This window comes from Dromiciops gliroides, chromosome 4 (assembly GCF_019393635.1).
Source record: "Dromiciops gliroides isolate mDroGli1 chromosome 4, mDroGli1.pri, whole genome shotgun sequence".
Lineage (NCBI taxonomy): Eukaryota > Metazoa > Chordata > Mammalia > Microbiotheria > Microbiotheriidae > Dromiciops > Dromiciops gliroides.
The window spans coordinates 438,614,230-438,626,534 of NC_057864.1; the positions used below are offsets into that span (position 1 = coordinate 438,614,230).

The window sequence follows — 12,305 nt, forward strand, 5'->3', positions numbered from 1 at the left end:
TCAGTTTATCAAGCCAGGTTTTCATTCTAATTTTAAATTAATTTCTTTAAAACTTGCTATCTCATCCCTACCTATTATGTAAATTTATTAGTCTAACCTAGAGACGTTTATTATGAATCTTCCACTCCTTGATCCTTCTAATTTTAAGTGCTCTCTGCCTCCTTAGATTACCATCTATATTCTCCCTTATCCCAGTAGAATGTAAGCTTCTTGTGGGTGATGTTTTGTTTTGTATTGGGAAAGGGGTGGGGTGTAGTTTACTGGGTGCCTTGCAAAATACGTGCTTAAGAATTCTTTGTTAAATTGAAGAATGTGTCAACTCAGAATTAGTGAATCAGCAATTTGATCTAAAGTGACCAACTGCAACCGTTTGCAGACATAGCCTAAAGCGAGTTGCAATTTAATCTACTATATGCTAACTGTGTATGCAGGACTGTGAGCCTGACTAAGCTGAAAGTAAGGAATTGGCTCTGATTTTGTACCCCAGTTGAGAAACCAGGGTGTTATTTAACATTTTTTCTTTTCAGGGTATTCCTATTTCTTTCAGTAGTACCTACCATCTATCTCTCATGTAGAGAATCTTGAAAGTTGTTTTTTTTTCTTTTTCCATCTCTTTCACCATGTAGATAGAATAATTTGCTATTTTTTTTTTTACTGTTTCTTCTTGGTATTGAGGCTTTCACTCATAGATCCCATCTATTTAGCTTTCTCTCTCCCCTCTCTCTCCCATTTCCTTTTCAAGTCAGTCCTTACATACTATGGACCTTCCTGATAAACTTTTTGTCCTTTCTCATCCCCATCCAGAATGTTTACTCCCCTCCTCTCCACTATTGTAAATCTTGTCTTTCCTGCAAGCCTTGTTTTAAGCCCTACCTCATCCATGAAGTCTTTCCCTAAATAACTCCAACCCACAACTCTTTTCCTTTCTATTGCTATAGAACTTGCAGTCTACAATAGAACTTCAAGTTTGATTTTGTGGATGCCTTGTATTCTCTAGTTGTTTTCTATATTCTTTCTCCAGCAAGGGGCAAGGCCATACCATCTACTGTTTTGTTTTGTTTTGCAGGGCAATGGGGGTTAAGTGACTTGCTCAGGGCCACACAGCTAGTAAGTGTCAAGTGTCTTGAGGCTGGATTGGAACTCAGGTCCTCCTGAATCCCGGGCTGGTGCTCTATTCTCTGTGCCACCTAGCTGCCCCCATCTACTGTTATTGACTAATTCTGTATCCTTCTTAGCACCTAATGTAGTTCTGGGCATGTTGTAGGTATTATTGATGTTTATTAAATGCTTAATGAGTGAGAGAGAAGGAAGCCCAAGGGAAGAATTTAAAACAACAAAAATTAAGGGGCAGAGGAATTGTAACTGGAAGCTTTCCTCCAAACTAATCATTTTATCCTTTGGTCTTTCTGCCTGAAAAATAGGGTTAAATTGGTTCTCTCAAATAACACCTCAAAGTAGTGGTGGAAACAGGTATAGGACTTAGGTTTTTCCATTCCCAGTCTGATTAATTTATCATAATTTTTTAATTTATGCTTTTTGTTATTTTACATCATTTCCTCATATACCTTCTGCACCACCATCTCTGTCATTGACCCCTTGATGTTACAAAGAAGTTAAATGAAAAGAATGACATGGCATTGGTTGACCTTACCCAAAAGCTCTTAACTCTTGAGAGGAGAGGTGCTGGTTGTGGACTGTGAGCCAAGTACTCTAGATCCAAGCTTGGTACTCTTAATCTAGGGCCATTTGTCTTCAGATTTTATTAATATTGTTACAGGTATTACCTTGAGCCTGCTTGCTTAATGTTACATTTCTTCCTACAAGTCTTCCTGTGTTGGTCCAAATCATACTCATCCTTTCTTTCTTTTTTTTTTGTGAGGCAGTTGGGGTTAAGTGACTTGCCCAGGGTCACACAGCTAGTAAGTGTCAAGTGTCTGAGGCTGGATTTGAGCTCAGGTCCTCCTGAATCCAGGGCTGGTGCTCTATCCACCAGCTGCCTACTTACTCATCATTTCTTAAAGCAGTCATCCCATTACATTCATGTGCCACAAGTGATGGGCATTCATTTTGTTTCCACATTCTTTTCAACTATAGAGTTTTGCTATGAATGTTTTCTTGTCTATGGGACTTTCATGTCAATGTTGATTTTTTTTTTACATAAACTTGGAGTTTCTTCTAAAATACAGAATGATAATATAAAAGTATTGGGTTTTTTTCCATCAGATTAAAACCAAGCAACTAGCAGAAGACGAGCTAAAGATCCATGAGTGGACATCGATCAACAAGAAAACGATGTGGGGATCCTCACCCGGAGGCCCCTGTGGGCTTCGGGCATGTGAATGCCACAGGATGTGTATTAAGTAAGTTGCTTCAGTTGCCTACCCCACCATTGTCAAAACACCAACTAAAGCGCCTAGAAGAACACAGATATCAAAGTGCTGGACGATCCTTGCTTGAACCCTTAATGCAAGGTTACTGGGAATGGCTAGTTGGAAGAGTTCCATCCTGGATTGCCCCAAATCTCATCACCATCATTGGACTATCAATAAACATCTGTACGACTGTTTTGTTAATATACTATTGTCCCACAGCTACAGAACAGGTAAGAGGGGTATCTTAATGGCATCAGATGTAACATTTGTTACAGATGAAAAAAGAAACACTAGAGTTGTGGCTTAACATTTGTTTTTGTTGGAGAACTAAAGCGCCAAAAACTACATTCATTTTTGTGTCAGGGAATCTAAAAAGACATTTTTCTAAATAAAGTACTAAGATAATTAAACTTTGCTAGAATTATATAAGAAATCGAATAGAATAGTTGAGTCTTGAGGTGGATGATTTGGCTCTATTTGTGATGGCATCACTCGAAAGCATTTATTAAGTGCCTACTCTGTGACAGGCACTGTTAAGTATGGGGATGATGAAATAACCCCTATTCACAAATAATGTATGTTCTAATAGGGTAGAGAATGTGCATGTGTGTGTCTGTATGTATATGTATGTGGAATAAATATAAAGGGAATAAATACAAAGCAGTTTGGGAGAGAGCGCCCTAGCAGGTGGGGGAGTCAGAAAAGGCTACATATAGCAGGTGGTGCTTAAGCTGGGTCTTGAAGGAAAGGAGTGATTCTCTGTTGTGAAGTTATAGAAGAGTTTAAATTCCAGGCATGGGGGGATGACCCATGTGCAAAGGCAAGAACACAGGGGATGGAATGTCATGTATAAGGAACAGAGAAAAAGCCAAGTTGGTTAGATCACAGGGCATAGAAAGAGGGTTCATTCATGCAAGAAAGATGGCTTGGGCCAAGGTGGTGAGGATCTTTAAGAGCTAAACAGAAAAGTTTGTATTTTATCCTGGAGGCAACTGGAAGCTGTTGGAGTTGATTGAGAAAAGGAGAGGCATGGCTATTAACTAGTCTTGATTTTAATCTGAAGGTGAGAGTGCCTTTGATCAGCTTCTTCCTAGTGTACTTAGAGGTGATTCTCCCTTGGTCTGCTGCTGTGATTCTGGCAGACTAAAGGAATTGGGGAAAAACAAGCCAGTGAAGTGTAGTCCCTCTCTGAAGGGGGATGTGATAGCCTCCACACGAGTAATTTCCATAGCCTCACCTAGGTCCAGGTACTAACAATGCTGCCCTGACTGGTTCCTCTGTTACCAGTCATCCCTTTAGTGGGGAAAAGCAAAGGGCAGACTCTAACCTGAGCAAATAAACCGATAAGTTTGTAGCTTCATTAATAGTAGTAAGTTTATATGAAGTTTCCCCTAGCTGGTGTGAACCAGAGTTGCTTTACATGAAGAAAGGATTGAAAATATTGTGCTTGTCATGAGCAGATTGTTCTGAGCACAGCCCTTGCTCAATATGGTGTAGCATTTGCCTACAATTGGCACATGTAATTATTGAATCACAATGTCAACTTTGGGGTTCTGGCAATTTACCAGTTCCAAATGTTACCTGCTCTCCAACATCTTTCCATCTTTTCCATAAGAACAGAATGAGATACTTTATTTTACAGTAAAAGAAAATTCAATTATAGAAATTTAGTAAATATCCATGTTTCTTAAAAAGGAAATAAGGTTTGGCCGAGATGACCTGTTCTTGATAAAACCATCTACCTCTGTATTCACTATTTCCTTGTCTAGATTTTCTCTAACTACTTGTTTAAAGTGTTCTGGAATTTTGTGACAAATCAAAGTCAAGCTCATTGGCCTATTATATTGTACACCTCCCTTTTGTGATAATTAGGGTAGCATTTAGCTTTCCCCAGTGTTCTGGTACTTTTCCTGTTATCTTTTGTTGTTGTTCAGTCATTTTTCAGTTGTGTCCTACTCTTTGTCACCCCATTTGGGTTTTTCCTGGTAAAGATATTAGTTGGCCATTTCGTTCTCCAGCTCATTTTACAGATGAGGAAACTGAGACAAACAGGGCTAAATGACTTGCCCAGAGTCACATGGTTATTCGGTGTCTCAGGCTGGATTTGAACTCAGGTTTTCCTGACTGCAGGCCTGGCATTCTATCCACTGCCCCATCTAGCTGCCCTTCCTGTTATCTACACTTACTTAAAAATCACTGAGAGGCTCAGCAATCATCTCAACCAGTTCTTGAGGTAACCAAGGTTAGAGTTCATCTGGACCATTGGCAACTTATACTGATCAAGCTCAGCTCTCAAGATCTTTTTCTGTCTCATTACTTATCTTGAGTATCAACTATATAATTGTCCTTTCAGTCCAAAAGTCATACCCAGAAACAAAATGGGAATTGAGCAATTCCTATTCTTTGTGGTCAACTTTTGTCCCATTCCCCCCAGAGCAACAGGGGAGCTTTTTAAAAACAGACAAACCAATTCCCAAATCTTCTTTATTGTCCTGGATTTCCTTGCCAGCCTTTGCTTACCTAAACATTACTTGCCAACATTAATTAAGCACCTATGCTAGGGACTATGCTTAGGTGCTGAGGATGCATGGACCACAGTGAGACAGTCTCTTTCTTCATGGGATGTGTGTTCTATTGTGATGAGCACTATGCATAGATGAATACAAGGTCACCTTCAGGGGAAGATTAGTAGCTGCTGGGACCCAGGAGTGTCTTTGTGGCATTTGAACTGAATCCTGAAGGAAGCCAGAGATTCCAAATAGTAGAAAGGAAGAGAAAGTCACTCTAACATGGAGAAGAGTCAGGCCAGAGGCCCAGAGACACGAGATGAAGGGACATGTATGAGCAGCAGCAGGAAGCCCATTTTGGCTGGACCATAAAGTCCTTGAATAGGAGTGATATGATATGGCTAGAAGATAAAAGTGGATGGACCCGTGTGTTGAAGAACTATATTCCAGATGAACTTTTATTTGATCCTACAAGGAAGCTAGAGGGCACCATAGTGTACAGAACTTTGAGTCACAAGACCTGAGTTGAACTCCAGTCTGAGACACTTATTAGCTGTGTGACCCTGGGCAAATCAACCTCCGTTTCTCTCATTATCCTTAACTGTTAAATAGGGGTTAATAACAGAACTTAACCTTGTAGGGCTGTTGTGAGGATCAAATAAGTTACTATTTGTTTTAAAAAAACAAAAACTTAGCACAGTGCCTGATACAAATGTTTATTCCTTTTCTTCCCCCCTTCCCATCACTCAGAGAAATTGGCAACCACTAGAATTTATTGAGTAGTGAGGTGCATTGTAGGAAATTAATTTTGGCAGCCTTTTGGAGAGTAGATGGATGTGGAGAAAAGACCTGAGACAAGGAGGACAATTAGGAAGCTACTGAAGTTGTCTAGATGAGCGGTGATATAGGCCTGAACTAAGAGGTTGGCTGTGTAAGTAGAAAGGAGCCTAATTCAAGAGGTGTTTTGTAGGTAGAAATATCAAGACTGTCTGGTGTGAGAAAAATCGAGGAGTCAGGGGTGACACAACTGATATTTCTTACAAGACAATGGTCATTGAAGATCATAGAACTAGAGTAAAATTTTAAGGGGGGGTTTAGTGACTTGCCTAAAGTCACACAGATATTCAGTCTGTTAGTGACCTTGCTTTCGTCTTCTTTGTATATTCTCTTTTTAATCTTAAGTGGATGGTCAAGTTCTCTATGCATCTGTCTCTTTATACAGCTTTCCTTTTTCCTTTGTCAGAATTGTTTCTCTTTGTGTCTTTAGAATTTTATTCTTGAACTTCCTATACCTTCCAGCCTGACTTTCCCTGCAGAATTTTAAGCCATGGAATCCTTCCTCTACACCTTTGAAATTTTTTCTCCCAAAATCTAGGGCACATGTTAGCATATTTCTGATTTTCCTCCACCTCTCTACCAGAAACTCCATCAATGGCTACTTCCTAGCAAGGTTCTCATGAGTTCTACCCCATTAGCTAGTAATAGCGTGTTCATGAGAATCAGGTCTTCAAGAGAATTTTATCTTAATCGTTCTTGTATCGTTTGAAGAAAAAAGTTATTATGAGAAATCAGGAACGTGTCAGCTGCTTTTCTTCTGGCAGTTGGCCATGTCATCGACGTCTTCCACTTTCACTATATCATTTTTCTGTGGTAGGTTTGTGATCTGGTACCTGGATTGTCTTATTCCTTCTTTCTGTGGTGGTCTCAACAACTTGACAATATCACTTCTTTTTCTGCCTTTCTTGTTTTTCCATGGTTTCAAACTCTTTGTGACTCCATCTGGGGTTTTCTTGGCAAAGATATTGGAGTGGTTTGCCATTTTTGTTCAGTCCATTTTACAGATAAGGAAACTGAAAGAAACAGAATTAAGTGACTTGCCCAGGGTCACACAGTTATTTAGTGTCTGAGGCCAGCAGTCTATCCACTGTGTCACCTGCCTTCCTCAGTCTTTACCTAAAGGCTGTCTACTGTTTCTTCTCCTCTAGTTTCTGGATTTCCTTATATATGAATATAGCTTCCTGATATACAGTGCTACTGCACCTTACCTTTTTGACTATCTTATTACTTTTGAATAAAATTGACCTGCCCAGAGCCAAATTCCAGTTCAGTTCAGCAAACATTCAATACTTACCATGTGATGTACTGGGTATACAAAGACAAAAAGGAAAGAATCCCTTGCCTTGAGGTGCTTGTATTCTACTGAGAAAAAAACCTGTGCACAGAAGAGTCATTGCAACCTATTTGCCAAGTGCAAACAGAGTACAGCGAGGGACACAGGCAGAGCCCTGACAACTTGAAGTGTCATGAAGGGCCTCTTCTGGAAGGTGGCACTCAGACTGGGTCTTGAAGAGAGCTTGGAATTCCAAGAGGGAAGTGAAGAAAGAGCATTTCACAGCTAGCAGTGGAGATGGAATTTCAGGTACAGGGGGAAACTCGGCCACTTTAGTGGGAGAACGGTTTGTGAAGGGAGTAGAGCCAGAGTCAAAGGGCTTGAAAGGCCAAACACAAGTATTTGTAGTTGAGCCTAGAGACAGTAAGGGGCCACTCAAGCTATGTATTGTGGGCTTACTGATTTTGTAACTGGAAGGCAAATTGGACAGGGCAGAGACTGAAGGTAGAGAGACTAATTAGGAGATGTGCAATAGCTCAGGCAGGAGGTAGGTTATGAGGTCCTGGACTAGAATGACTTGTCAGAGTGAAGGAAACAGGATGAATTTGGGAGAGGTTGTGGTAGAGTTAGTGAGACTCAGCAACTGCTTAGATATGGAAGGTAAGGAAGAGTGAAGCATCTGGGAGAACTCTGAGAATGAACCTGGATGATTCCAAGCATGCTAGGGTGGGTGCCCTTGACAGGGACAGGGCAGTTGGGAAGGTGCACAGGCCCACCAAGAGTTAGACTATAAGGTCCACTTCGCCACCTCCAGTAAGAAAGATCTCATTCTATAGACTTTTATCATCTGTTTTGTGAAAATCGAGGTAAAGTGAATTCTCAGATCTACCAATTGATTAACACTGTCAAAAAGGGCAAGAATGAGAGTCCTTGGACATAGAGAGTCCTCCTGCTGAGGCCTTCCTGGCTCTGGGATTACTGCTTGCTTTTCTAGGTACTCATTAAAGTTGTAGAATTTCGCAAGAAAGCAGTATTAGGCTCATTGTGCTATAGTTTACAGACTTCATCCACTCTCTTTCCTTTTTTGAAAATCCGGACCATATTTGTCCTTCTCCAATGGTCCTTCTTTTTTTTTGTTGTTGTTTTTTTTTGGGGGGGGGGGGGTTTGGTGAGGCAATTGGGGTTAAGTGACTTGCCCAGGGTCACACAGCTAGTAAGTGTTAAGTGTCTGAGGCCGGATTTGAACTCAGGTCCTCCTGACTCCAGGGCCGGTGCTTTATCCTCTGTGCCACCTAGCTGCCCCTGGTCCTTCATTTTTAAAGGTCTTATTAAGATAACTGGCAGTGGCTCTCAGCATGCCTATCAGCCAGTTCTGTCCTTCCTAAGGAGGTAATAACTTAAAGTCAGCTAGATGCTCTTATTACAAGCTCTGGTTTAATTGTATATAAAGCTGGGGTGAGGTTTTCTTTGCATGTCAAAATAGCATATCAATTTGTTGTTAATATAGCAGCATATGACCGTAAGAAGATAGTGTTATTGAATATTTTTTTTGAAAGCTAAATTTTGCAAGATCAAGGATAACCAAATATTTTGTCTTCAGAATTCAGAAGTAGTAATTTAGGTTAGTAATCCCTCTTATAATCCTAACCATTTAAAGTGCCATGGTTTATATTATTCTCTTCTAATTGTTTGATTCTACTATGAATAGTCAATAGACATCGCTTATTATTAAATGTGAATAATGCTAAAATAATACCCCCAGAATATAACTTTGTAGTTATACTTGTTAATTAACATTAAATATTTAAATATTATAAATTTAATGTCCATCAACAAAAAGAATCAATCCGATAAACATATAAAACTAGGGCCAAATCTTTCCCCAAATCCCTGACCTTTAACAATGCAGTCCTCATTAATGAATATTTTGAGAAATGTATGAAAAATATTTACTAAGGGCTATTGAAACAATATGTTCTTAGGTGCATGAAGGAATGTTAATTAGCATCAGTGATTTTGTTAATTCTACCATTATTTTGTAATGTATACCTACCTTAAAACTAATACCAAACATCCTTTCTTATAAGGGAAATTTAGAGATCATCAATTAATAAAACAATAAGAAATTGTTCTTGATGTCAGTTCTTATTAGGGTTTTTTTTTTAATAGTAGATCTAGAAAATGCAACTTGATGGTAGATGGTTTGAGAGAACAATATTAACTAGACGACCAGAGAGAGTGATGTCAGGCAGTAATAGAAAAGAAGATATATCCAAACATATTGGCACAGTGAAGATTGATAAAAAAAAAAACTTTGAGGGAAATCTATTTCATCAATTTATTTTTTCTTAGTCATAAGTGGAGGCTCATATCTTGCAGATGCCTAGATTGATAGTCACAGTTTTATGCTTGACAAAATATTAAAAGTTATGAGGTACCACATCTGTGGAATTTTCACTAAAATTATAGATTTTTTTTCCAAAAAATGTTATATTCCCCTACTCCTTTTTTCAGAGACTTAATGAAACCAAGTGTCACTTAAAATTATCATTGTATTTGAACTACATAGGAACCTGTCTGTGCAAGAATTTTCAGGTTAGTTAAGATAATGAATGTTTCAGGATTTAGCAATTCTATGAACATATCAACATTCCCAATACCCAGTATGAGTTTATTCATACACAGGGCCTTTTCAAGATCTTATCCCACAGTGACTCATACTTGTCTTCACATCCAACAGATTCTTCATGAGGTACCTCTGAGGGTTTGGTAGGGAAGGAAGGGAGAAACATGAAAAATCTTAGGTTCTTTTGAATTTTGAGATTCTAAGCTTCCTACCCTCTTGGGGAATTGCTGTAGAAATAAGAGATGTGGTAAAGAGAAGGAAGCTTACATCATTTCTATCCTGATTGATAAAGTTTTCATAAGTTATTTGACTAGGAGCACAATTATACAACTTGTTCATTTGACAATACTGATATCTTCATATATGATTGCAGTTACCCCTTACGAAGGTCTGTCATGGTTTATAATCTAGGCAAGTAAAGTGCTATTTCTAGTAGCTTGGGTTTTATTTGTAACTATGAATAGCAAAATCCACCTTCATAGTTACATTTGGTAATATCTGAGAAAAACAGCAAGTATTGGTGTCTTGCCACTTAAATGTTTATGGAACTAGGTTGGTTATTTTTAAAAATCAGTCTGAAGGACATGAAAACTTGCTCCACAAAAAGCCATAAAACGGGGCGGCTAGGTGGTGCAATGGATAAAGCACTGGCCCTGGATCCAGGAGTACCTGAGTTCAAATCTGGCCTCAGACACTTGACACTTACTAGCTGTGTGACCGTGGGCAAGTCACTTAACCCCCATTGCCCTCCCCCCCCCAAAAAAAAAGCCATAAAGCATCTACCAGTATCCCTTTAAACACATGCACATACATGCTGCATAAAAAAAAGACACAATGCTATTTTTTATAAATGTTATGACCAACTTCTATAATTTCTGCTCTCTCTTGAAAGTGTGACTAAATATTTGTAAATTAATGTTCTATTCTTTCTAGGTTATTTGTTAATAGTTAGGATAGTGAAAACAAGGTGTCTTTACCTGCCATCTAACTATTAATTCATGTTTTTAATAAACTATGTTTTATTGCCTTTCCTATTTTTTCTCTTAGGCACCTCTGTGGGCATATATTGCCTGTGCATGTGGCCTTTTCATTTATCAGTCTTTGGATGCTATAGATGGGAAACAAGCAAGAAGAACCAACAGTAGCTCTCCTTTGGGAGAACTTTTTGACCATGGCTGTGATTCACTTTCTACAGGTATTGCATCATAATCATTCTTATTACTAGTCACATTGCAAGGATGAAAAGTTAAAAGGCATGTGAGGAGCAGAGTTCAGAATAAATAACACTGCAACTTAAGTGTTCTAATACAGGCCAGACCAAGTAGTTTTATATTCAACTTTAGTGCTTTAGAGTATGAAGTGAATTGTTATTGGGTCTTCTAATGAGTTTAGAAATGCAATATAAAGGAGGCTGCTAGGTGGCACAGTGTATAAAGCACCGTCCCTGCATTCAGGAGGACCAGAGTTCAAATGCAGCCTCAGACACTTGACACTAGCTGAGTGATCCTGGGCAAGTCACTTAACCCTCACTGCCCCTCTTCCACCACCACCCCGGCCAAAAAACCCCAAATGCAATATAAAACAATTTTAAATTCAATTGTTTTAAAAACTGTTTTCATTCAAAATGTTTTTCAGTTACTGTTTTTAAAATTTTTTTAAGGTTAAGTAGATGGCGTAAAGTCATAGTCTCTATCAAATCAGGCCTCCTAACAAATAATTGGTTCCCCTTCTTTCTTGTAATTCTACCATGTTTTAAACATGTTTCCCATCATCTAAGTCTGGATGGTAAAGTTGGGAGAGCCAGACCTGTGGTGTCATGGGGGGGGGGCACCACCATTGTTAAAACTTCCTCTACTCATGCAGATCAACAACTCCTCTGTAACTCAGGGTGTTAGAGAGTAGTGTGGGACACTAAGCAATTGAATGACTTAATCTTGGTCACATAGCTAGTACATAGAAGAAGCAGTATTTGAACCCCCCAGTCATCTGGCTCCATGTCCAGCTCTGTTTGTTACACTCTACTCTCTTATTGTAAAATAATGGGTCAATCGGATCTCATCACTTTAAAACATGTACACATATTTATATGTACTAGGTAGCTGTATGTTCACAGTTAAGTGACTGTCTACAGAAGAATTCAAAATTCTTAGAAGTGACCAAACTCTTAAAAATAAATGTGAGGGGCAGCTAGGTGGCACAGTGGATAGAGCACCGGCCCTGAAGTCAGGAGGACCTAAGTTCAAATCCGGCCTCAGACACTTGACACTTACTAGCTGTGTGACCCTGGGCAAGTCACTTAACCCCAATTGCCTCACCAAAAAAAAAAAATAATAAGTGTAAAGCAAACCAAGAAAAGGTACAAACCTGAGTAGATAAATACTGACTGTGCATGTCTCTAAAAGCTTAGGACATAGCCACATTGTAACTTGCTGAGTGTTAGTATGTGATTCTATTTTTGTCCCCAGGGAGATGAAATGTTTGAGCTGTAGTTACATAGTTTGAGACTGTTCCTGGCAATCTCCTAGCATGTCTCTGTTACTGAAGTAATATCTGTTAAAGATGAACAACCAGCTCTTTGTTATCTAGGAGTAAATTATTCAGTTTTTCTTTCTCACTGTTTACCTTTGTGCCAGTTAGTTGGCATAGTGAATAGAAGGCTAGATTTGGAGTTATGAAGACCTGAGTTCGAA

The 12,305-nt window shown here is 39.0% G+C and overlaps 1 protein-coding gene across 5 annotated transcripts in view; it reads left to right on the top strand.

Annotated features, from left to right (window-relative positions):
• The window catches only part of CEPT1 (choline/ethanolamine phosphotransferase 1), a 41,721-nt gene that overhangs the window by 4,200 nt on the left and 25,216 nt on the right, over nt 1-12,305 (top strand). For all 5 annotated transcript variants that reach the window (XM_044003810.1, XM_044003809.1, XM_044003812.1 and 2 more), the window contains exons 2-3: nt 2,224-2,602; nt 10,663-10,810. In XM_044003810.1, coding sequence (XP_043859745.1) covers nt 2,264-2,602; nt 10,663-10,810 — 487 coding nt within the window. In that variant the 5' untranslated portion in view covers nt 2,224-2,263. The remainder of the gene's footprint in view (nt 1-2,223; nt 2,603-10,662; nt 10,811-12,305) is intronic.